Below are 25,817 nucleotides of genomic sequence, written 5' to 3' on the forward strand. Positions count from 1 at the left end.
AGAATAGATCTAGAGAATCATGGAGTATAATTTAGAGTTCAGCACTAAAACTTAAAAATCTCTGGGAAGGAAACATAGGTACAAATCTTTGTGACCTTGGGTTAGACAATGGTTTCTTAAATGTGACACCAAAATCACAAGAAACAACCAAAAATATTATAAATTTATCTTCATCAAAATTAAACACTTGGGTGTGTAAAAGGACACTATCAAGAAATTTAAAAAAAACACCCACAAAATGGGAGAAGTTCTTTGCAAATCACGTATCTGATAAGAGTTCAGTATCCAGAGTATATAAATAACTCTTATAATTTAATAATAAGATGCCGAACAACCCACATTTTTAAGAGCCAACAGTTCTGAATATCTACTTCTCCAAAAGAAAGACCCACATGACCAATAAGCACATGTAAAGATACTCAACATTGTTATTCATTAAGGAAATGTCAATCTCAATCATAACAAGTCACCATTTCATACCCTGTCATTTTTTTTTTAAAGGAAACTAACAAGTGTTGGTAAAGATGTGGAGAAATTGAAATTCTCACACAATACTGGTAGGAAAGTTAAATGGTGAAGTTCTTTGGAAAGCAGTTTGGCAGTTCCTCAAAAAGTTAAACATAGAGTTACCATACAACCCAGAAATTTTACTCCTGGGTGTATACCCAAGGGAATTAAAAATATAGGTCCACATAAAACAGGTACATGAGTGTTCAGAGCAGTAGTATTCGTAATAGCCAAAAAAATGGAAACAACCCAAATGTCCTTCAACTGATGAATGGAATAATGAAGTGTGGTTTATCCATACAATGGAATTATTCAACCATATTGTTCAGTCATTCAACCATAAAAAGAAATGAACTACTGATACATGGTACGACGTGAATAAACCTTCAAGATATGATGCTAAGTGAAAGAAGTCAGTCACAAAAGGTTATATATTGTATGATTCCACTTCTATACAATGTCCAGAATAGATACAACTATACATATAGAAAGTAAATTAGTGGTTGCCAAGGGATGGAGGGAGGTGGGGAGTGGGACTGACTGCTAACAAGTATGGGATTTCTTTTGGGGGTGATGGAAATGTTCTGGGGTTGGATAGTAATGATGATTGTACAGCATTGTGAATATGCTAAAAACTTCTGAATTCTGCAGTTTAGAATAGTAAATTTTATGTTACCTGAATTTTATCTCAGTTTAAAATAATCATAATCATACATAACTGGTACGTTAATCAAACACAATTTTTGATAAAAATAAAAGTACAGCTTAAAAAATGCATTATCCTTTAAGTTCCCTTCTAACTTCAAAATTACCTGCATCTACCCTTGGTGGAACCTAAGGGCTCAGAAGACCCCTAAATTGTCAACCCCACCTGCCTGTGGAGACAGGTTGGGTATCCAGCTCTTTTCTGTGTGACCAGTGCTGTAACCAAGTTCTAACACGAGGTCTCGGGTGGGAGCCGGGGGACGGAGGTGGATCAAACCAGGAAGCCTTGAGTTGGGGAGAAGAGGGATTAGTAAAGACTCCCTCTGAAACTTCACACAGTAGTCTTCCCCCACCTCCCTCCAGCCTTCTGGGCAGGGCAGGTGTTTCGGTTTCTTTGAACAAAAATAAGAAACAGAGAAGCACCATTTCTCCTTCAAGACACACGTCCAGAGGTATAGATATAGGTGAGTACCATTTAAACATGTTTTTGTCTAATTTTAATCAGCTATGCCAGGAGATCTTAGACTTTATTGTGCATCAGAACCATCTGGGTTGGTCATAAATATGCAGATTCTCAAGGCTCCAATTCCATAGGTCTGGGGATCCCCCACAATCTGGTCAACGGATGGTACTTTGAACAGAACTGTCATATATAACACTTTTCTTTTCCTTTTGCTCAAGAAAGTAGAGGCATTTATTTTATTACAAGTCGTTATGTAGGTGTTGTTATTATTGGTAGTTGGATAATTTAGAGCTGTGTTTCTCAATTCAAGTTATGTTGTGGACCACAGATAAATTTACTCTCTTAGAGTTGAGTGGGCCACGGAGATGGGGAGGGACAGGCGAAAGGGATCCAAACTAGAATGTAACTTGGAGGAGTTTGAGGTTTAGCAACATTCTCCTTTTTTATCCCCAAGGCCTCCCAGGCCCAGACCATGAGTGTCTCTGAAATTTTGAGTAAGTGAATGAATAACCAACAAAAAGTGCAATGATTTTTGTAGATGTCTGATACCTCTCATTTGCTGAAAGTTTATGTCATGAATGGATGTTGAGTTTTGTCCAATGCTTTTTTGCATTTATCAAGAAGGATCGTACAGTTTTGTCATTATTCTGTTAATATGGTGATTTAAATTGACTGCTTTTTCAAATATTAAACCAATCTCTTAGTTTTTGGATAAGCACCACTTGGTCAGAATGCATTATGCTTTTGAAATACAAGTATACACAGAATTTGGGGCTCTTGTTCTCTACCCCTTTTGTATGAGAGACATTTGCTCCATTTGTGTCATTTCATTTTGGACTTGTTTCAAGAGACAGCAAGTTTCCTGAAACAATCCTGCCATCATGACTTCTACATTTTATGGGAGGAAGAAAGAAAGGAAGGGAGAGATGGAGGGAGAGAAGAGGGGAGGGAATCAAGCAGACATAGTAAATGCTCACTAGACATTTGTTGAGTAAACGAGGGAATGACTCTGGGATCATTAGCCCTATTTTATATGTGAGGACCAAAGTTTCAAAAAGCTTAAATGGTTTGCCCAGGAGCACAGTAATAGGGCCCAAATTTCATCTTTGAATCCAGTTCCAGGTCTTTGAATCCAGTTGCACTGCTTTCTCCTACACCTACTAGGAGACTGGTCTAACTTCGTGCTACTCAAATGCCAATCTTCAAGGAGAAAAGGGGCTTATGACAGAATGTAAATTAATGCACTGCTTCCTTCATCAAGAAAACCTTGCTAAGAAAGAATGCTAACCAAACTAGAGTATACTTAATGACTCCATGTGCTGGTGAAATATCCTTATCTTGTTACAAACAGTTCACCAACTAGTACCGTGTTTCCCCAAAAATAAGACCTAGCCAGACCATTAGCTCTAATGCGTCTTTTGGAGCAAAAATTAATGTAAGACCCAGTCTTATATTATATTATATTATTATATTATGTTATGAAGACCCGGTCTTACATGATATTAAAATAAGACTGAGTCTTATATTAATTTTTGCTCCAAAAGATGCATTGGAACTGATGGTCCGGCTAGGTCTTATTTTCGGGGATACACGACAGCAAGTCCATGGACCGCACATTTCTGTAATATGAATTCTCTGGAACTATAGCCTAACCAGGTGCCTTTCAACTCCATGTCTCTATCACTTCAGACGCTCTCAATGTCTAGATGGAGCCCTCAGGCATCCCAGAGTCCACCACCCCTTACGATTATGATCCTGACAGCTTTCTGTGTGAGAAGCGGACCTTCACCTTTGCTGCCTTCAACACCACCATCCTGTATAGCCTGGTGTTCGTCCTCAGCCTGGTGGGCAACAGCCTGGTGTTGTGGGTCCTGGTGAAGTATGAGAGCCTGGAGTCCCTCACCAACGTCTTCATCCTCAACCTATGCCTTTCGGACCTGGTGTTCTCCTTCTTATTGCCTCTGTGGACCTTGGAATACCACTGGGGCTGGGTGCTGGGCGACTTCCCCTGCAAGCTCCTCAACATGGTCTTTTCCATCAGCCTCTTCAGCAGCATCTTCTTCCTGACCATCATGACCATCCACCGCTACCTGTCTGTGGTGAACCCCCTCTCATCCCTGCGAGTCCACACCCTCCAATGCCGAGTGCTCGTGACCACAGTGGTGTGGGCCGCCAGCGTCCTGTCCTCCATCCCTGATGCCATCTTCCACAAAGTGTTTCAGAATCCAGAACCTTCCCGTTGTGATTATTCAGAACTCAAGTGGTTCCTGGCCTCGGTCTACCAGCACATCGTCTTCTTCCTGCTCTCCATGGGGATTATCCTGTTCTGCTACGTGGAGATTCTCAGGACCCTGTTCCGGTCACGGTCCAGACGGCACCACCGGACTGTCAGGCTCATCCTGACCATTGTGCTGGCCCACTTCATCAGCTGGGCTCCCTACAACCTGTCCCTGTTTCTGCAGACACTGTTGAAACTGGAGGTCATCCGGAGCTGTGAGATCAGCCAGCAGCTGGATTATGTCTTGCTCATCTGTCGCAATTTTGCCTTCTCCCATTGCTGCTTCAACCCAGTGCTCTACGTCTTCGTCGGGGTCAAGTTCCGCAGACACCTCAAAAGTCTGCTCCGGCACTTCTGCAGGTCACAGGGGTCGATCCCTTCCCCGCTACCTCACTCCCCGGGTTCCTTCCACTATGAGGGTGCCTCCTTCTACTGAAAGAGAGTTTGGTGCTGCAGGTAGCTATAGACAAAGGAGCTGGAGTGGGAGCAAGGAGAAGTGGTACAGGAAGGAGCCCTGCAGAAGGTGCAACCCTGGGGAAGCTACCGCCTCCTGGTGGCGGGGGGGGGAGGGGGGGGCGGAAGAAATACATTACACCAGGTACATGCCCCCTCTTCTGCAGAAAAGTGGATCCCCACCTGCAAATTGTATATTGCCATCAAGAAAAACATTTCTTGGATTCTGAGTTCATCATTCATTCCTTCATTTAGACATGGATTTCTTATTGCTTAGTTCAGAAGTTTCTAAAACAAGGAAGATGTCCCAGAAAGGAGCATCCGTCAAGACTTGATGAGGGGCTGAAACCCACTGTGTGTGATAATTGTGCCCCAGTCGCTCACACTCCAAACCTGAGTCATCTTCGAGCCCTGCATTTCCTTTCCCTCCACTCCCACGACCAAGATTTATTGCCTCTGCCTGCCCAGTGTCTCTCAGAGATGTTATTGCCATCATGAGCCCACGGATTCATCCCCCCACAATGGCCTCGCTTCCCCTTAGCAGTTTCCTGCTGCTCATCTCTTTCCCCACCAAGTGTCCTCTGCGTTGAAATCAGGGTGCTTCAAAAGCCTTACGGGCTCCTAGCTACATAGAAATAAAGCCCAGACACCTTAGCAAGTCTTCCAAGACCCCTTCAATCTAGTGCCAACTGACTTTTCCATTCTTATTCCACCCTAAGCTCCCACCCCCAATCAGCTTGGGATCCAAACACAAAAGACCACTGGCCCCTTTCCAGAAATCTTTCTCCCACTTACCTCTGGGCTCTTGTCATGCTGTCACCTGGGCCTGGAACATGTGCCCTTTTACTCCCTAACCTACAAGCAAGCCTCAGCTGAAAGGCCACCTCCTTCCGGAAACCCCTCCTCAATCTTTAAATCAGGAGTGCCCTCTCTGTTTTGCTGTGGCACTCTGCTTGTCCCCTCGAAAATATTATTTGTCACTTTCCACCACACGTCGTAGTTACACACTTGCATGTCTTATCTCCCTGCCCCTTCAGACTGCAAACTGCCCGAGGACGGTTTACTGTTCCTACCCCCTGCTAAGGATGGACCCTGGTGCTCTATCACTGTGTACTGAGAAGGAGCAAAGAATGACAGCTCTCATTATTCTTCTGATTTATGCTTTCAGGGGAAATACGCCATGGGGCGCTTTCAACCTTCCTTGCCCCAGGCTGCTTCTTTATAGATACTAACCTTGGTTCCCTAGTCTACACTCAGAGCACATTATTTAATCTTCTCCATGGCAATGATTATGCTTGACCTTGCTTTTTAGTTAGTGGTACACATGCCTACCTCTTACACAGTCTCATAGCTTCACATCCAAAAACGTAGATAAAAAGCCACCCTCTAAACTTAACCACACAGACCTGGTTCCAATCTGCGAACCTGATTCAGCTCTGGAATGGGGCCTTTGGAAAGCTCCCCAGGGGGTTCTGACATGCACCTTAGTTAGAAACATTTGCTGCAAGTCCTCGAAAATGGGAATACCAGAGTCTTGCTCAGTTCCTTTGCACAGAGTTACTGTGGCACCTAGTACATGCTTGTTGAATAAAGTAGCTACTAATACAGCCCTCAGCTGGAGCCTAGAGATGTATTTTTCCCTTCAGTTCCAGCTACAATTTCAATGATCTATTTGCCATTAGGTGGCCAGCCTTGGAGGAATTTGACCTGGCTGGGGAAGAGTGAGGGTCTAATTTCAAGAATTAGGTCAGTAACACCTGCTGGAGAGGGTTGGGTGGTGTACCAGTGAGGGGATAAAGCTCTAGGGAACTAACTAACCAATAGGTGGGGCCATTACTCGCCATGAATGGAAGAAATAGGAAAAGGAAGGAGACCATGAGATGGTTACAGGGTCAGAGAAGCTTATGGGCTTCTGTCAGGCTAATCATTTGGCGCCCCCTCAAATTGATAGGATTAAACTTTTGTTCAACTTTTATTTAGATGGTGGGCTCAGCCCAGGGAGCAGAAGGGCAGAGGATTCCAGCTCACACACCCACTTGGCCAAACCAAACCACCATGGGTTTTGAACCCACTTTTCTTAGAAGGCAGGTTCTGGGGTATCACCACACAGCATGTCCTTGGAGAAGCTTGCTTCACTGTCCCCACTCCAGCCCATGTCTTCACATACTAAGATGCTTATCCAAGTGTTTTTTTCAACAACACACAGCCATGTCACTTGGAGCACTTCATTAAATACAATCATGCCCATCTCTTTACATCTCTAGTGATGTTTTGGCTTTCCCAATAGACTAGCCTCCCGGGGAATCTTTAATCAAGAGTCTTCTCCGAATCCAGCTCCTTGGAAATCCAAGGGAAGAGGCACAGAGACAGAAAGGTGTAAACAGGAAGCTAGAGGGGCATCCTATCAGAAAGGAGTGTGGGTGAGACCCGTGACCACACTCTGCATTCTCTGACCACACTCTTCATTGGCCACAACCTCCTGCTCTCCCCTCCCTCCATCCACTGAAACCACTGTGAAACCTCAGATGGATTCCTGCAGGCCTACCCCTCCCTCTCCAGTTGAAGAACAGTGCCCTGGACACAAGGCTGCAGACCTGCCACTCCTGACACATAAAAAAATCCACAGCAGTTTCTGGGGAAGATCCTCTTCCCAGCATTTCCATTTCCACTCTCAAGCAAAATCAAGAAGAGAAGAACCTTGCCGATTCCTGAAAGGAATGGGCCTCTAAGCCCAGGACAGCTCCAGACCTCGGATGACCTCAGCCAGAGTGACACTTCCTCGAGAATACAACCTGTGTTGCATGTCTAGAATTTTCCTTGGTGCCCAGTAATATTTGTGGTTGGTTAAGTGGATAGGAGATCATATTTTTGCCTTTTTTCTACTTCTGTTTCCTCTTCTGACACTTGTTTATATTGTATCTTCTAGTCAACTCCAGGTATCATCCGTGGGCTTCCCATGAATTATTCTCCAGAGCCCACCAGCCCAGATATCACTTGGTTTGTTGAACTCCTAATGGCTTTCATTTGTGAAAGCTGCAAAGCCCAATAGGACAGATTTCCAAAGTAAACTGGCTGAGAAAGCTCTCGGAATTTGAGCCCTGACCCCAAACCCCAATACCAAGCTCTTTTTCTTCCCCACTGTGACTTTGGGCCTCTCAGAGCCTCAGTGCCGCCATCTGTAAAACTGCAGAAATGTTGACAACACAAAGACAGACTCTGCCCACATGGTGGAGGTACCCATGAAATCATGTGTGTAAAAGTACTTGCTTTGCAAATCATTTAGCCCAGACTAATACGAATTACTATTGCAATCATCTCATAAAAACAGAAAGCATCATTGTATCATGTTCACAAATAAAAGATTAGCATGAATTGGCTTACCTCTGGCTAGTTATGTCCTCCTTGTTTCTACCCAGGGTCATTACATAAGATTCCTCAAAGCTCTCTGCTTATGGGGAAACTGGGTTAGGGTCTGGGGTGAAGGGAGGGACACAGAAGAGGGATTGGAGCTAAAATGTGGACCAAGCTCTGTGTGGGTCAGGCTGGTGGGAAATTGGCTCCGTTTAGGCCTTAGGCAAAATTGTCCAAGACCATGTCTTTCTGGAGTGCTCTGTGGCTCAGTTTTCGGTCCCCTATCCCACTCTGGTCTGGTAACCCAAGTGTTCTGTCTCCAAGTTCAAGGCTTTTTTCTATCCCGTGATCTGTTTGTGTCTGAACAAGAACCTTTCAGAGATGAGCCCTCCAATCAGAAGGAATGATACTGCTTCCTGCTGGGAATTTCAGGCCGCCTGAAAATGTGATGAGCGCTACTTTGCAGGTTTGGGGGGTAGTTTGTGAAGGGGAACTGGGGTTATCCTAACTCCTCACCAAGTTATTCTGTATAGATCTCCCCTCTCCACCGTGGAACCAGCTCAGATTTTAGGTGTGAGGTTGTTGTAGTCCCCTGCCGCACAATGCCCCCCCCATCCACAAAAGGAAGTGTGACCAGAGGGACCAAAGGAGGACAAAAGCAGCCCAATTCCTTGACTTTGACCATTTCAGAAAACCAGCCTTGAACATCACTCGTGGTTAGAAGAAATGGCCAATAGACGGGCATGGGAAATCGGGTGGTTGCAGGGAAAAGGGCATGAGCAGGAGACGTGTAGACCTCCAGGAGGTCCCTGGCCTCATTTATGGAGGGCCTGCTCTGTGTGAGATCAGCGTGAAGCCAGTGCAAAGCCTGTGTAGGGGGAAATGAGACAGCAGAGATGAATTAGCTCCATTTTCAAGCTGGCCAGCCTCTAGTCACTCACAGTTGGGGAAAGGTTTCCATAGGATTACTCCAGTCCCAGGAAATTCCTGGCCCTTTCTCCAGATGACCTGGGTGAACCCTCTGGACCAACAGAAAATGACCTCACTTGGTTTTTCACACAACTGGGAATGCATACCTTGCGCATGTCATTGAAACTATTCCAAGGCACTTTGCCATGAACTATAGGAGTTGAGAAGAGAACGTACCCACCTGTATCTGCTCCTCCCACTTTGGTTACAATTGGTTCAACCTTCTGCCTCTGATCTTGTCTAATGGTAAGGAAAATATGAGTTTTTAAAAAACAATAATACTGAACCATTGTTATTCCTTCAAAGTATCTTCTGTTTATTTCAACGTTAGAGGACCCACGAACGTTGGTCCCATGAGGAAGTCACTCACTTTTCTGGCTGGGCCTTTAGAAAGCCACTTCCCCTCCTTTGGAGTTTATTTTTTCAACTTAACTGGAGAGGTTTGAACTCAGTGATCTGTAAGGTCCCTTCCCATGATTAAAAAATAAAGTCTATGGGCCTATAATTTCATGGGTTGCATTTCCATGAGATTCTTCAGGGGATACAAATCTATAGCATAGGGCATGTTCTGGGTTGAATTGTGTCCCCCACCGAATTCCTATGTTCAAACCCTAACCCCTCATACCTCTGAATGTGACCTCATCTGGAAGTAGGTTAGTTACATATGCAGTTCGTTGAGATGAGGTCATATTGCACTAGGACAGGCCCCTAACCCAATGACTGGTGTCCTTAAAAAAAGGAAAAGTTTGGACACAGATAGGGACAAAGGGAGAAAGCCATGTGAAGACTAGAGGTATACTACCCCAAGCCAAGGAGCACCACAGACGGCCAGCAACCACCCAAAACTAGGAGAATGCTATGAGCAGATTCTCCCTTACATCCGCAGAAGGAACCAACTCTGCAGACTCCTTCATCTCAGACTTCCAGCCTCCAGAACTGTGAGAAAAGAAACTTCTGTTGTTTAAGCTACCTCGTCTGTGGGATTTTTTTATGGCAGGATGAGCAAAATAATACAGGGCACAAATTTCAGTGGGTATGCGGAAAATTCCAGTGCATTTCAGAACCCACCCCAATAAGTCTTCTTCGTTTACCTGGCCCACACAGAGCATTGCACCTAACTAAAGACACATACAGGAGATTGGAAACTGACTTTTTCTGAAACCTACTCTGTGCTGGGTCCATACCTTTCCACATCTCACAGCCACCTTGTAAGACCTCTGTTTCCCCACTTAGACCATGGAGGGCATGAGGGCTCACAGAGGTCATACTCCAACATCTGGGGCATGGTTCTCAATCTGGGCAGTATGCTAGATCACGTGGAGAGCTTCAAAAAATACTGATGCCTGGGTCCTACCCCCAGAGTTTCTGATGCAATTGGTCTGGGGTGTGACCAGGCATCAAGATTTTTAAAAGTTCCCCAGGTGGTTATAATGTAGAGCCAAGTTTGAGAAGCACTGATCTAGTGTATTTATTCATTTGATCACTCACACAATAAATATTCATTGAACACCTACTATGTGCCAGGCACTGTGCTATGTGCCTTGCACACATTATGTCACATGTTCACAACAACTTTGTAAGGTAGGCATTGTCTTTTTTACCCAGATGAGAAAAGGGAGGCTTGGAGAGATAAATGACTTGCTCAAGCTCATGGGATCCAGATCGGGGATTTTTCAACTCAGGCCTATCTTGTCCCCAAATACCTACTTTTCCACCACATCATTCTGCTTCCCCAAACAAGGAATGTGTCCATAAGGACTCTTAGATATAATCAACAGAAATCACCTCCAGCTGTCATGCAGAAGAAAAATGTATGAAACAATATTGGGCAAGATTGCATCGTGATTGTGTCAGAGATATGTATGTCATGATATCTACAACTGCATCACAAATGATTCAGGAAAATGAAAAAAGAAAGAAATGAATGTAATTATATATAAAATGGAGGGAAGTAAAACACGGAAGTGTTTATACTCAGAGAAAGAGAAAAGATGCTGTAGAGCTCACAAAACTGACGGGAAGGCAGAAGAAACAGGTAAGACCAAAGAAGCTTATCTCTGGCACAACCACTCCAGAGGCCAGAGGTAGCAGCAGCTCCGGAAGGAACTGCCACCGCCCTGCACATGGCAGGCACATGCAGTGCTTGGATGGAGCTAAGGCCACACGCCTACACTCTGGCCCCGTGGGAGCTGGGACGGCACACATGGGCTTGCTGTAGAAGTGGGCTCTATCTCCCACCAAGACTCATGTGATGGGGAATCCCCCCAACTAGGGAAGGAGACCAGCCACCAAATCTACAAATAGCTGCCACCTGTGGGGATGAGGTTACTGAGGTTTCACTACTGCCCAGGCTTGCTGCAATCGAAGTCAACAATATGGGACACCAGAGGTGTAGCATCAATGTGCCCACCCAAAAATATCTTAGGAAGAAGACTCTGACAAGCAATACAATCAGGCCCCACCCCAAACTGCTCCTTTCAGTATTGCCCCCTGCTCAGGACACCAGAACTATTCAACGAGGAAGTGACACTCTTAGAAAATGGCAAGCTCGATTATTGTAGAATAGTATTATTGAGAATTTCCTTCCTGCCATCCATTTACTTAAAGGTTATTCCTTGGTAGCAAAGATAAGACTTTTTCTAGGGGGCCCTTTTTAGTTTCTTCTCATATCTCATATGTAGTTGATTTCCTTCATTCTGTCAAGAGCCAGTTTGGGAAAAAAAGAATTTTATTTTTCTAATCAGAAAAAAAGATTTCGTTGCACAATCTTGGGCAATGAAATACTTAAAGCCTCCTTAGGTTTGCCTTGAGAATTTGGAGGCTTCATAGTGGAAGAGGCACTGAATTATGAGTCTAAAGATCAGGATTTTAGTCCCAGGTGTGCCGCTAGCTGGTTGGGTGTGGTGCTGCAAATAGTGATGTTGATGATGGCGATTATGATAGTGGTGTTGCTGGTGGTAATGGTGGTGGTGCTGGTGGAGATGATGACACTGATGATGATAGTGATGATGATGATGGTGGTGGTGGTGATACTGGTGGTAATGGTGGAAATAGTGATGATGGTGGTGATGACGATAGCAATGATGATGATGGTGACGATGACAAAATAGCCAGAAATTATTCAGCCCTAACTCTATATAAGGCACCATGCTAGAGTGCTTGTCTTGCCTTAGCTCATTTAATAGTCACAAATGTCATTTGAAATTGCTGTGTGCATGAAGGAGTTAAGCAAATTACAAGAAGTCACACAGTGAGGATTCAAACCTAAGCCTTCGGGCCACACATTGTGTCTCCTTCTACAAGCCTGTTAACATTTTCTAGGCCTTAGTTTCTTCATCTGTAATGCAATGAATTAGGTCAGAGGATTTTAACTAGGAATGCCTGACAGAATCACCTGGGAAGGTACTTTAAAATATACACACCAGAAGCTCACCCTTATCAGAGGTACTGATTCAGTACGTCTGGATGGGGCCCAGGCCTCTGTATTTATAAATACTTTCCCATGTGATTCCCATGCCCACAGGTGAGAACCCATGAACCAACACACTCTGTGAGTTTCCTTCCATCTCCTCTGGTTTTCTATCTGCACGTGCCAAAGTGTGTTTCCTGGAACACTAATCCCTTAACATGCCTCATGACCAGTGGTTCCCATAGTAAATCATCCTGGGAAATGCTGCTGCCCTACCTCCATCTCAGAGACTCCCAGTGCTGTCCTGACTGCCCTGGCCCTGACTTTAGTCAGCCATGAGGCATAGACACTTGCTGTGGTACCCTGCACTTTGAAGTTCTCACCTTTCGTGAAAAACAAAATAAGGCAAAATCTGAAAATCATTGTGTGGCTGCCTTGCTGATTATATCCTGGTGTGAGTTAATAGAATTATATAATAATCATTGCTACTGTTATTATTAAGTGTGTACGGTGTGCCAGGAATTTGGAAAGCACGTCATATACATTATCTTATTCAGTCCTCAGAACACTCCTCATTACCTGACAAGGAAGAAAACACCGAGAGGAAAAGTGATCTGGCCGGGGTTACATTGCTGGGAGGTGGGCAAGTTGAAGCCCCCCTCAGTCTACCTGATGGCAGAGACCACCCAGCTAACCACACCCAAGTATGCCATACTGGGATCTGCAGGTTCCCAGGGGCTCAAGGGTCTTGGAATCAACAAGAAAATGAAAGGAAGTGATGATTTTGTCATTACCTCCCACATACACGATGTAGTAGATATTATTGCATATAGATATTATTAACGAATGCATGTGTTCTATTAAGTCCACTCTGAGTACTTTGCAACTTATAAATAGAAAATATAACTAATAAATAGAAATTGAGCAGAGAGTGGGGCAGAAGTTAGGGGTGGAAGTTCATTAACACATAGTTTTTGAGCACTCATTTTAAGTAGATCAGTGCATTAAGAAGTGAGGGAGATCAATATATAATGTTTTTTATTTAGCTCAACATATCAAAAATATCATCATTTCAACATGTAATCAATATAAAAATGTTAAGCTATTTTACATTCGTTTTTTTCGTATTGAGTCGTTGGAATTCAGATGTATTTTGCACTTACAACACACGCACAATTCAACTCAAACTAGCCGCGTTTCAAATTCTCAAGTTAAACATGGACAGCGCTGCTTTCAAGATTCCAGACCCATGGTTTGTGGGCACACGCCGGGATCGCAAGGGTTAACCCACGGCGGGCTGCCAGGAAGGACCAGTAGGAGTTGTAAACATCTGCTCTGCGGCGCATGTCGGGAGTTGTAGTCTGCGTCCATCTGCACGTGACGTCCGATGGATGTTGTAGGCCTTGGCCCTGTGCAGCATGCCGGGAGTTGTAGTCCGCACCCGCCTGTGTTGCGGTCTGCGTATCATGGCCGACCACGCCGCGCTCCCGCGCTCTTCCGCTTGGCCGCAGAAAGTTTCGGTTCTGTCCAGCGGTGGACACACGAGCGCGTAAGTGCCACCGGGGTACCGGCCAGACTCTAGGGGCGTCCAGGCTACTCTTGGCCCCGGAGCGGAGAACTTGCCTCCGTGCGCGGCTTGTCACCTGTTGCCCTTTCCGTCCCCGCCCATCCCGGGTTATCCACAGACCTCGCCTGAGCTCTTGCCCTTGTCCCGTGGGCCTGGGAAGCACGTCGGGCCGGTAAAACTGACCCTGGAACCCAGCCTGCCTCAGGTTTTCAGTTAGAAAGACAGACCCGCCAAACACCAGTTTGCGTTCCAGGGTCCAGGGCCACAAGGTGGGGTCCCAGGGGCCGCAAAGGAACCCACCTTGTGGGGGTCTCAGAACAAGCCCTGGGATGTTTTAGGCACAAGACTTTCCGCTTGCATTGCCCAAGGGGCCGCTGACCTGAGAAGCGCTGATCCCGGCTTAGCTGGGCCGGGGCCGCCCAGACCTTCACTTTGCGAGACTCCACTGGTGCCCTGGTTTCTCCCTTCTTCCCACAGGAAGACGGTTTGTTCATCCCAGGACATCCTCAGGTCACGGCCCGTTCTCTTTACTCACTGCCCCTTGTGCCCAGATACAGGGTCTGGAGACCGGCCTCCGCTGATGGTTCCTGAAACACCTGTGGGTCTGTGGATGGCCTCTGACGTGGCTGCTCCGCTTGGACTGGAGTCTGTGCTGTTCAGAACCTCGGCTGGGAGCTGTAGGGGGAGGGCTGGGTTTTATTATTGTTACAAGAAAGGCCTGTGTGGTTGACATGTTAACCACGTGGCTCCCCGTTAATGCACATAGGGCCTCTGATACCCCTTGTCACTCTTCACAGTTTTCGTTGGCTGCCCTCTCTGGGAAAAATAGAGCCCTTAGTGAAACTGCCTGTCTTGGTCACAGCTTCTCTGCCCCTCTGTTTGTCTTACCACAGCAGTTTCCTTTCCCTGCAGAAAAATGGGTCAGGGGCTGTGAGGGCAGAGGATCAGGCCCTAAGGTGCTCACTCTCCTCCTGCCACCAGGAGCCTTGCGGTCTCTAGCAAGCTCAACTTCCCTGCCATCTGCCTAATGCGGCTTCTGGGTGTTGCAGCTGGGGAGGAGTTGTCATTCTGAGATTTTCTGCTTTCAGTGGCTTCCACCTTCTGAAGTGGGCCCAGGTGGGCTGGGCTGCACTTGACCCGCACTCTCTGTGACAAGCACTGTTCACAAATTATTGAATGCCCTGTGCCAGTTAGGGGCCATTATTATTATCACTCTGGAAAGCAGAGTTAATTGTCTCAGTGATGGGCTATGGCCTTCTTTCTTTGATTAAAAGGATCTGAAAAGGCTCTTGCTTTAGGAAACAGGTTTTCTATTTAGTTTTTAAAGTGTTTTCAGTAGTTTATTAGGAAGATGGTTAAACATACAGACTCGTTGAAAGAATTGCACCACCTGTTAGATTCTACAATTAATGTTTTACTTCGATGATTTTTGTGGCTTTAGAGTCGATCTTGTAACTGCTCCTTGGATGGTCTTTGCTCCTTGTGGCTCGTTTTGGGGCACCAGCATGGGGTCAGGAACTACGCGTTTAGCCTGGTCCTTTTGGGGCAGCGAGGGCTCCCACAGATGTCTGTGATGAGAGGAAGCACTTAAAACAGGTGTCTGGGAGGAAGAATTATCCTAGACTCTTCTTCTGGCTGGACTAATAGTCAAGTGAAAACCAGACAGATTAGCAAGAGAAAAACAAATTAAAGTTTAATAATATGTATACCTCCTGTATACATGAGAGAGACCCAGGAACACTGAGTAACTCACCCAAATGGTGGAAGCCATCAGCTTAAATAACACTTTCAGCTAAAGGCTAAAGAAGATATTGGGGGTAGAAGGTCAGTAATAGAAGGTGACCGGGAAAAGCACAGTAAACTAGGGGAAGGTGGTTATGCAGATTTAAGTCCCTGCCTTCTCCATTGCATGTAAAGGCAGGCCTGGGACTGTGAGGGAGAAACACCCTTACAGATGGATATTTCCCTTACAAATGTAAATATCCTTTTACAAGACCTTAACGTCTAGGCTTTCAGAGCTTCTCTCACTGCTTTTTCTTAAAATGAACTAGCCTAAGGTAACCAGTCATCCCAAAGGGGCGTATTTTGGAGTGGCAAACTCTTCAAGAGCAAGACCAGAACAGCGGGTGACGTTGGCCATGTTGGTCCCCGAGGCCGTGGGCTGCTTCTCCAGAACTGTCAGCACTTGAATGGCAGTCGTCATCTTCCCTTTAGGGGAGAGGTTTGGCTCGTGGGCACACTGTGTTTTCTGCTGATTCCAGGGACAGCTTTGGTGACTCAAGACTGGGATGCCTTTAAATGTGAGGAAGCGTGTTGTTCAGCTGTGAACGTCACTGGTAGGAACTCAGAGTGTGGAGCCACGTTCCCTGGAGCAGCCCCAGGCGGCCGAGCAGGTAAGGTTCATTAACTGGTGTCTTGTAACGAGCTGGAAGCGCCTGTGAGCAGAGATGAGTGGAGTTGGGCCTTGGCAAACATCTGCTCACCTAGTGGCCAGATGTCATTGTCTTGCTCAAAAGATAAACAGTATTTTTTGTTTGTAATCTCAGGCCAGTTGGGTTTAACTTTTTTGTTTGTTTGTTTTGTTTTAAAGCTCTTGATTGGGAGAAGAGCCTCTGTTCGAACAACTAAATAAACCAGTAGGGTGGGTATTGAAATGTGTCCAGGGGTCTGTGTTCATCTTCTTGCAGTTTTCAGATGTGTCACTGTAGGTCCCCATCGTAAAAGCTTCAGCTTCAGAGCCCGTGGGCTCCACAGCTTTTAAAAGAGGAGGATGAGGGCTGTGCTCAGGTGTGCAGGTGTTTTTCCCCGCTTCCTCACGGGGAAACCAGTCAGCCTGGTGCTTTTAGCGATCGCCATTGGTTGTTCCTGTTCATGCAGGTCTGTGGCATTTGAAAGATCCTGTTTTCAGGGATGAGGATACATACATCAGTGTGGTTCGGAGGACAGACTCAGGAGAGCTGTGGTCTGGTGACAGTACTGTGGCCCTGTGGCTGGTTCAGGGGCCGAAGGGCAGGTCTGACCAACTACCTCGGGAGCCTGGGGTACCTCACCCTTGACGTGGAGCAGAAAACTGTTAGGGAAACCCTTGCAATTTAGAAATAAAACCTGAAGCGGAAAAAGCATTTCCAGCAGGGCATTAGCATGCAGAGGGCTAGGCCAAGGGAATCAGTTGGGCTGGACAGCTGGACCAGAGGTGGCCGTTTAACGTGGAGCTAGAAGGGATATCTTCAAGCTGAGCCTATAGCCCCAGGGGCTTTTTCCAGGGCATCTGCAGCCTCGGTCAGAAACAGGGAGGGGGCACTTAGGAGCCTCAGCCAAAGATAGATGCTGAGCATGTCTGTTCTTCTCCTGCTCCACCTCCTCTGTGAGGGAAGATAAAGGGTAACCCCCACCCTGTATGAAAACAAACAAACCAAAAAACCACGCAAGGTAGAAAAAGATCAAGTAACATCCCCAGAATAGATCAATTTGCTAAAATTGTCTGAAAACAGTTGGGTGAGCTAAGCTTACCGTGTGTCTCACCCAGTCATGGCATGATCTGATCGGCAATAATAAATTTCACGTGACTAGTCTGACTCCAAAGCTCCAAATCTGAATAGGGTCCAAATTGGCAAGACTCAGCAACAATTGGTAAAAGAGAAGACCGTTTTCTTGCCCATTGCCACAAATGCTTCAGAGCTATCCTGGGTCTTGCTTGCCCCTCCTAAATGCCAGAATATAGGCACCCGAGCCCGTCCCCCTGGCCTGTCTATACCCAGCTTGTTGCTCTTGTCCCCATGGAGCATAGCAGAAATCACATCCGTCAAAACTTCCCCAGCCCTTGCAGTGTTCCTGTTAGATGGTTCCAGAGCCAAACTTCTAGGAATGGAGGAAAGAAAGGGCCTCGGGGAGGGTGGGTGAGTGGGGAGGTGGTGGTAATGGCTGTGGTTAGCACTGTCCTGGATAGGGTAAAGGAGGCTTCTGGGCAAGGTGACTTCGGGGTCACAGCTGGGGTGCACACTCTCTGGTAGACACAGTTAATCCACCTGATTGCTAAATTAATTTATTCCATTCATTCTTGGAATAATAACTATAATATTTACACAATAATGATGGTATAATGTCTGCAATTACTTGACTGCAGACTTGATTTTTTAAATGCATTATTTTAGTCAACATGAAAGTAATTTGTGCTCCATAAAGGAAAATTGAAAAATCAGAGAAATAGAATTTTTTGAAAATTTACCCATGTTTCCCACCATTGAAGGATAATTATCATTATTTACATGTTGGTACATTTCTAGTACATTTCTATGCCTAAAGTTTCATTTGGTTTGTGGAGCGAGAGCCAGTCAGTGTGTTTGGTTTTGTCTGATTCATTCATTGAACAAGTAATTCATTGAGGGCCCTCCGTGTGTCAGATCTGTGCTAGGTGCTGGGGAAGTAATGAATAAATAATGAATAGCAGTGGAGCTTACAGACAAGTGGGAAAGACAGATTGAACAAGACATTACTGGAGAGGTAGATGGCCACAAGAGTGGAAGAAAGGAGAGATCCCTGCACTAGGGCTTAGAATCTTGAGCAAAGTAGAGTTCGGTGCCTCATGTGCCTCTGCCTTCGTCTAGGAGCTTCTCACAGGCCTCAGGTGAGCTCCCTTAGTTGCCTGTAAGCTCGCTGGGGTGTATATGGTCTGCCCCTCCCCGCAGGAGCGTGAGTTCCTTGAAGCCCAGGGCTCCGCCGGCCTTGTCCACAGCTGTAGCTCCAGCTTCTGGGTCCGGCCTGCCTCTTCATAGTGGTGCCAAGCACAACCCCTCTGGGCTGGCAGGCGGTTTGTTAACACGTAGAGGTTACGTGTTGTCTCCCTGAGGGCCGTGTTTGGTGGAGCAGCACATTCTATCAGAGAGAGCGATAGTACATCCTACCAGTTCTTAATTCATCATTAGCTGGACTGACGCCTTGATGCTCCGCTCAGGAGACTTCCTGGAGCCTGTGATTTGGGAGTGCTGCAGTTGTCTCCGCCAGTGCGGGCTTTGTGCTGTTGGGGGGCAGGAGTAGACGCACCAGTTGAGGTCTTACTCATTGTGCAGCTGATCCAGCAATGGCCTAGATTTTTACACGTGCCGTCATCACTTCCTGGATGGTTTCTCTGGGCTGTCCAGTGGCACTGCTGCCCCAAATACAGATGTATAGCCCCTCCCAGGAGCAGCTGCCATTCTTCCTAAGAAAAAAGACAGTCTGCTTCCCCCAGACCCGGAAGCAACACTTCACATCCACAGGTCCCCCTTGACTCTGCTCTCCTAGGTCAGTGGGCTGAAATTGGGGCCGGTGTCATGTGTGTTCAGGGCGAGTGACCGAAAAACCTGAAATTATCGGTGAGAAAGAGGGGGGACCCAGAGAAGTTTCAAGAAGTGATGGCAAAGTCTCAGGTCTTCATTCTCTCTAAGAAAGAAGATTGCAAGCAAGGAGGAGTGTTTGGAAAACGTGGCCCAGGCCTGCATTTGGTCAACACATTAATTGTAGGTCTAAGGGATGGAGTTGCCCAATGAGCTTTTGCTCACGTGTGCTGAAATGTCCGCCTCTGAGCTGACCTCTGAGCAACTCCTGAGCATTCCCTTCCCTAGGTACCTTCTTGGAGCTCTGGTGAGGGTAGCCTGTCTGCCCACCAACCTGTTCAGCGCTTGAGCCAGTGGGACCTCGGGCCTTCAGAGCTGCAGGTACCAGCCTAGTACCCCCCTTTCCATAGGTGGTAACTGGACATATGCTGTTGGGTGTGTTGAACCAGACCAAGGCAGTGAACTCTTCCAGAAAGGCTTTCTGCTTTGGGCTGATCTGAACTGTCCTTGTTAACTTCCTTTCTTGGTCTGGGTGGAATTTCCAGCTGGTCTGCTTCCAGCTGGTGTGAGTGCGAGGAGTCCAACGGTAGGTAAGGTACCCTCTGGTTCTTAGCTCTAGTGTTGGGAGCAATAGGACAAAGTTTGTTGAAGGCCTGGCAAGCTTGTCTTCTACGCCCAAACCTCCTCTTCCTCCCCTTCTGTTCCTTCTTTCCTTCTGTAGCTACTCAGACGCTGTGTTGCTCCTGTCAGAGCCAGTTTCTGGGCAACATTGTGAAGGTTAGTCATTTGCACCATTGTGTAAATAAGTTTACAAGAGTCAATCTTTGCCTTTTAATTTGGGACTAAACTGCTGTGTCTGTTGTTTAAGGCATTTAGGGCTTCTGGGCAGGTATAGGAGGAATTTGGAGGTGGGGAAGATCCTTTACCTCTAAAATAATACCTAGGCCATGACTAGGCACTCAGGCAGTAGTCCCAGGTAATAAATAAGAATTTTAAAACATGCTTTTAGTCCCTTTCAGAAGATTGGGTATTTTCAGACATTCTGGGTAAGTTTAAACATAATTTTGGATTGTTGGCTAGAGAACCCAATGTTCTCCCAAATTTTATAAAATATATTTCTTTGTTGTTTGAAAGCTTGCCAGAGACAGTGATAGAGGTTTTTACTAGTCACGCAACAACGACCCTGGGTTCATGGAGGTAACTTGTACTTTGGGGTCTTGTAAGGTGTGGGGGTCCTGGAGTCCTTCCCCCAGTGCTGAAGCAGCCATGGTGATGTGGACAGAAGCTGCCTCTGAGTGTCTCCTGAGCTAGGGGAGCAGTTGGCTAGTGGGGGTGGAGGTCAGCTTTGAGCTGGCTCGGGCCAGAAGTCTGTGAGACAATAAGAAATACGCATTTAGTCATTGTCCTTTGTTCCTGGCACAGAGCTAAACCCCTTGGAATTTCCTGATAGGAGCGTCTTTTGTTCTTCATAACAAACCCCTTTCTACCTTACCTGAGTTTATGCTAATGAGTGGCTCTTGGCTGAGGTCCCCACATGGCTTCAGGGTGGTAGCTGGTTTCCAGAGGAACCAACCACGAGAGTAGAGGGTTAGAACTTTCATCAGTCCCACCCCCAGACTTCTGGGGAGGGGGAGAGGGACTGAAGGTGGAGTTAATCACAGTGGCCAGTGATTTAATCAGTCATGCCTTTGTAAGGAGGGTGGGGAGCCCCAGGCCATGGGAGATCCTTTCCTGGGAGATTTCTTCCCCCAACTGTGCATCTCTTCCATTTGTCTATTCCTGAATTGTATTCTTTAAAATAAATAGTAATAGAACTGTAAGATAAAATAAAATAAACCAGTAATAGTAAAGTGTTTCCCAGGTTTTTTGTGGCGTTCTAGCAAATTATTAAACCCAAGGAGGAGATCGTGGGACCCCCCACCCCCACCCCGGGTTCTAGTTAGTTGGTCAGAAGTACAGGTAGTGACCTGGGACTTGCTGCTACTGCTGGGAGCGGGCAGTCCTGTGGCCCGAGCCCTAAACCCGGAGCCGGCACTGACTCGAGGTGGTTAGTGTCAGACTCGAATTCAATTGTAGGGCATCCAGGTGGTGTCAGAACTGGATACCGGTGTGGGGAAGACCCACACATTTGGTGTCAGAAGGGTTGTGAATAAAAATTAAAAAAAAAAAGCTTCATCCCTCCACCAAAGGGCAGAGTTATCTAGAGACACCAGGAAGTTAACTGTGGTGCGGCGAGAGACAGTGCCCCGTCTTTGTCATCGATGGTTAGTAATGACCTCAGAGCAAGGAAGGGCAGGACAAAGTGCCAGGAGTTGTCCTTTCCACGTCCATGAAAACAGCATCCCTGTGGAGACTGTGCTCCTCCAAGGAAGCTCGCATTTACTTCCGGAAACCCTGTGAGACGGTGACCCACAGGCACGGTAGGAAGCCCACTGGGACCTCCATGCCCATCAGCCAGTTTCTTAGGGCTCATTACCTTGGTGGTGACGCAGCCCCTTTGGAAAAGCAGCTTGTATAGTCAGCCGCTGGCACAGCTCAGCCCATGACCCGGGAACTTGGCATCAGCTGGGTATACTCCTAGGATCAGGTGGAGAAGGCCTCCTGGGCTCAGGCCTACCTGAGGGCCAGGACGTCCCGAGCGAGCATGTTTCTGTCTGTACCCAGGCTTGACCTACCAGGATGCTCGTTTGGTTTGCAAATGTTGTTCCCTCCCTCATGGCAGAGTCCAAAGGGGGCTGGTTTCTAGAAAATCCAGCTGGTTGTCTAGTTCATGCGTTGTCCTGGCCAGAGCCTGGATAAGTTAACTCAGAGTCTGTTGTTCTCACTTCCTTTCAAGCTCCACCCTCTCCCACGTATGCAAGTCTTGCCTCTAGTTGAAGTAAACACAGACCCAGCAGGCTTGTTAGAAGACTCATGGGGTATTAGTCATCTTCCCCCAAGATTAGTTCTTCCAGAAACTACAAAGCTCTCTCTGTGCTGACGACATTCAGAAAAGGAACACAGGTAGAGAAACAGGCTTTATACGTACTCTGCACCCTGGCGCCCTTTCCTCCTTGGGTCTCTCTGAAGGACTGCTGTTCATTTTTCAGACCTGGCCCAACTCAGTTGCCGTCACCGAGTGCCTACCACCCTCTCCCTTCCCCGAGTAGAATTAGTTTTCCCTTCCTCAGTCCCACTGCATCTTTCTAAATTCATCACAATGCCGCTGTTTTTGCTGAGATATATTTTACAAGATGTGAGTTTTGATAAATACATATTTGTCAGATATATGTAGTCATGTAGCCACCACCATAATCAAGATAGAACAGAATTGCCCCCCACAATTTCTGCATACTCCTTTGTAGTCAAAGCCTCCCTTCACCCTCAGACCCTGACAACCACTGATTTGATTTCTTCCCAGTGCTTTGCCTTAGCAAGAATATCATGCAAAATAGGGTCGTGAAGTGTGTAGCCTTTTCAGTTTGGCCTCTTTGACTCAGCACAAAGCATTTGTTGTGTGTATCTGTAGTTCGTGCCTCTTCATTGCCGAATGCCTGTAACTTTTTATCCATATCTCTGCGTGGACCTCTTCTGCTGGATCCTGATATCTGGATATTTTTCTGTCTCCCTCCTTGGTGCCCAGCCAAGCTCCTCCAGAGCTGGCCTGTGCCTTGCATGCCTCTGTGTGCCCAGCCCACACATAGTAGGTGCTTGGCAGAGTGTGGCGCCAGGGCAGCTGTGCACTGACCGTCGTGAGCCAGGTGGGGCAAAGTGTGTGTTTGGGCAGCAGAGCCCCTGCAGAAATCTGGCCGAGCCCAGGCTCCCCCTCTCTAGGGCCCTGGCTGGTCCCTGCTCAGGCTCTGTGTTCCTCAGGCGACCTGGAGAGACGCCCAGGACAGGCAGGCTGGCTTCTTGTAAACCACTCCCACCGTGAGTTTGGTGTCTGATGGGCAGGGTGCCAGCACTTGCTCGTGGGCTTTGGAGGGTTCTCGGGACCCCCTGACTCTGGGGCTCCGTGTCTTTGTGGTACAGGTGTGTGTCTGTCTCATTCCTCCCAGGCGAGACAAGCCCTCTTTGGTCCTTGTTTTCACTGAGTCATAGCTGCTTGGCTTGTTAGTTAAAAATAGGCCTGGGCATATCTGCCCTCTGACAGGCCCTCCTCCCGCAGGCTGATGCTGAATGCTTATGTAAATATTTGGAGGAGCATGAGGTTGGAATCGTTTCTATTCCGGGATCTGCTTGCCTCGCCCCTGGAGCAGTAAGGGGAAGATGGCAGCAGGGGAGTGAGGGCCTGCACGTGTTAGAAACACTCAGGGTGGTGGCATGTTATTCGGGAGACACTGGCATTCAGGGTGGTTCCTAGAAGCCAGTGGAAGTGGTTGGTCATTTGCTGTAGTGACAGTGGCTCAACTATAAATCCACAGAGTTTGAAATCACACTGACGATTCTACTCACACCACGATTCTACTCCTTGCTGGCCTGTGGCCTTAGACAAGTTTCACGGCTTCTCTGAATGCCAGTTCCTCTTCTGTACGTTACCTACCCCACTAGGGCGATTGTAAGAATGAAAAAGATCATGTGTGTAAAGCACCTAACAGGGCCCAGCACACAGTAGGCCCTCATGTAGTGGTGGCTGCTACTATGGCCGCCTCCAGTCTTGCTGCTTTGCCAGCAAACACTACGACTTTGAGGTGGGCAAGGAGGTAGAGCTTCTGACAGGAGGACCCAGCAGGGTCCAAGTGCACGTCCAGGCCTCTTTCCGATGCCGCTCGTATCTCCTCATCTTTATTGGACTGCAGCCACTACTGTGTCCTTAAATCACTTCAGCAGCTGCCCAAGTAGGGCTGGTAACTCAGGACTCACCAGCCATGAGAGGACAGTAACTGAGCTTAAAATAGAAGTGTCCCTTGACTGGTCCCGAGGGCTGTGCGGGGCCCTGATGGCAGGCCCGGCGGGGTCGGCCCACCCAGGCAGAGCCGGACTCTGGGCAGCGGGAGCTGCAGCCCTTCCCCCGCGAGGCAAGCCGGGCTTTCCTTGGTGCAGGAGCCCTGAGGGTATGTGTCCTCAGCCCACGCTCCTGGCCAGAGGTTACTGACCAGCCCTCCGAGAAAGCAGGCCTGGGGAGGATGTGGGGCCGGGCAGGGGAGGCAGGGGCTTGGTGGTAGCCGGCACCTGAGGCTTAGCAGGCCAGGAACTGGGGTTGGACTGGTTCTGGCCTTGGTGCTGGGGCTGTGGGAAGCCACGGAGGGGCATCTAGAAAGGTGGAAGTGAGGCAATGCTGTCTCAGGGCGGAAAGGACGGGGACTCAAAAAGAATAGGCCACTCTGGTTGATCTTGTTTCTTTTTAAGGCCCAAACCAGGTCATTGTGTCTGAATATGAGTGTGTCAGAAGCCAGGCAGGGAATGCCCACAGAGCAAGGCCCACGCAGAAAGGTCAAGCCCTTCCCATTATGAGAAGACGCCCAGACGGGCGACTTTGTGCCAGAGCAGCGTCCCTCTCCTGTCCTTACATTACGTCTGTGATGGCCTCTTCCTGCTGCAGGTGCCGCCATGGAGTCTGACTTCTGCTGACCAGACCCAGGACCCAGGACTCAGGACGCAGGCCGAAAGCCGAAGGTGCTCGGCCAGGACAGGCGGCCTGCAGCCAGCGGCCATGGCTTCCACTGGGGCGGAGGGCCAGCTCCAGAGAATCATCCGCGATTTGCAAGGTACGGTTAGGCCGCTTGGCACGCAGGTTTGGGCTGGAGACAGCTGTAACTGTGCTCTCGATGTTGCCAGTTGAAATTGAGCCCTGTCAGCTGTGTTCACACGAGAGTAATTGGAGCCCTCAGGACACGTCATATTGAAATATTTGGGGCTCAGATGTCCGTCCTGTGTAAGGCTGGGAAAGCTTGCCTGGCCCTCATCCCAGGGCACTGTAAAGCCACTTTGTGAACAAAATCGATTACTCCTTTCTCGGGCGGGTGTGTGTGGGTGTGGGTGTGTGTGTTCATTCGTTCTTGGCTTTATCGCGGCTGTGTATTGTCTTGGCTTAACCACGAGCCTCTGGGCTCTGATGGAAGTGGTCCAGTTGGGGAACAGTGTTCTCCTTCCCTCTGAGCAGGAAGACCAGATACCCGTTTTTCTTGTTTTGCTGTCTCACCTGGTCGTGGTGGGCGGACGGCCCGTTGCCTGGGACACACTCCAGTTCTGGGCCTGCTGCCTGCCGGACCTCCCCAAGTGTGGCCGTGCCCAGGGAGAGTCTCTGCCTGTAGGCCTCTCGCTGGAGACGGGTCAGGAGTGGAGGGGCGCGTAAACAGGAGCAAAGTCAGGAGGAGGGGCTGCTTTCTCTGCCGGCTGCAGAGTCTAGGATCCAAGGCCTGCCTTTCAGGGGGTGGTCCAAAGGTCAGAATTTTGGCAAGTTTTCCAGACCCCGCAGACCCCAGGACTGGTCTTATAAAGCCTCTTTGGAGCTCCTGCACTTGCTGCAACATCGTCTGACACTCACCACTTCCTCCTCGTCGCAGAGACCACAGTGACAGTCTTCTGACACAGCGAAGGCCCAGGGTCCTCCTGCTCAGACACCGTGATGACCAACAGTAGCCTCTCCTGCCCAGGGCCATCGGGCTGGTGGTGACCACACAGTCCTCATTCTGAAGGCCACAGTCGGTTAGATAAAATCACCTTCTCAGGCTTATCTCCTATTTACATAGCACTTTGGGCCTCTACTAGCTAATAATCACATGGCGTTTCACATGTGTCAGGCACTGTCCTACACGTCTTACAGATAATAACTCACTGAGCCCTCATGTTTGGTTCCGTGAGGTAGGAACCATCGTTAGTCC

General features: G+C 47.7%; 2 protein-coding genes across 7 annotated transcripts in view; both read left to right on the forward strand.

Moving 5' to 3' along the window:
• The first annotated feature begins 1,560 nt into the window (after positions 1 to 1,560).
• Positions 1,561 to 7,786, forward strand: XCR1 (X-C motif chemokine receptor 1). Its single transcript, XM_019724044.3, has 2 exons — positions 1,561 to 1,676; positions 3,365 to 7,786. The coding sequence occupies exon 2, from the start codon at positions 3,382 to 3,384 to the stop codon at positions 4,387 to 4,389; it is 1,008 nt and encodes a 335-aa protein (XP_019579603.2). The 5' UTR covers positions 1,561 to 1,676; positions 3,365 to 3,381; the 3' UTR covers positions 4,390 to 7,786.
• Positions 7,787 to 13,548: 5,762 nt separating this feature from the next.
• Positions 13,549 to 25,817, forward strand: part of FYCO1 (FYVE and coiled-coil domain autophagy adaptor 1) — a 77,753-nt gene continuing 65,484 nt past the window's right edge. For 3 of the 6 annotated variants that reach the window (XM_019724045.3, XM_074312504.2, XM_088798205.1), the window contains exons 1-3: positions 13,549 to 13,684; positions 15,964 to 16,095; positions 24,536 to 24,701. In XM_019724045.3, the coding sequence (XP_019579604.3) occupies positions 24,647 to 24,701 (55 nt within the window). In that variant the 5' untranslated portion in view covers positions 13,549 to 13,684; positions 15,964 to 16,095; positions 24,536 to 24,646. Of the gene's footprint in view, positions 13,685 to 15,963; positions 16,096 to 23,884; positions 24,048 to 24,535; positions 24,702 to 25,817 lie in introns of those variants that run through there. The other 3 variants (XM_074312503.2, XM_019724046.3, XM_074312505.2) reach the window with 3 other exon arrangements.

Source organism: Rhinolophus sinicus, chromosome 5 (assembly GCF_057876585.1).
Source record: "Rhinolophus sinicus isolate RSI-liver-muscle chromosome 5, RSI-T2T, whole genome shotgun sequence".
Taxonomy (NCBI): domain Eukaryota; kingdom Metazoa; phylum Chordata; class Mammalia; order Chiroptera; family Rhinolophidae; genus Rhinolophus; species Rhinolophus sinicus.

Bases quoted from the DNA above. Each gene is read 5' to 3' on its own strand.
- XCR1 (XM_019724044.3), top strand. From the start codon at position 3,382: ATGGAGCCCTCAGGCATCCCAGAGTCCACCACCCCTTACGATTATGAT.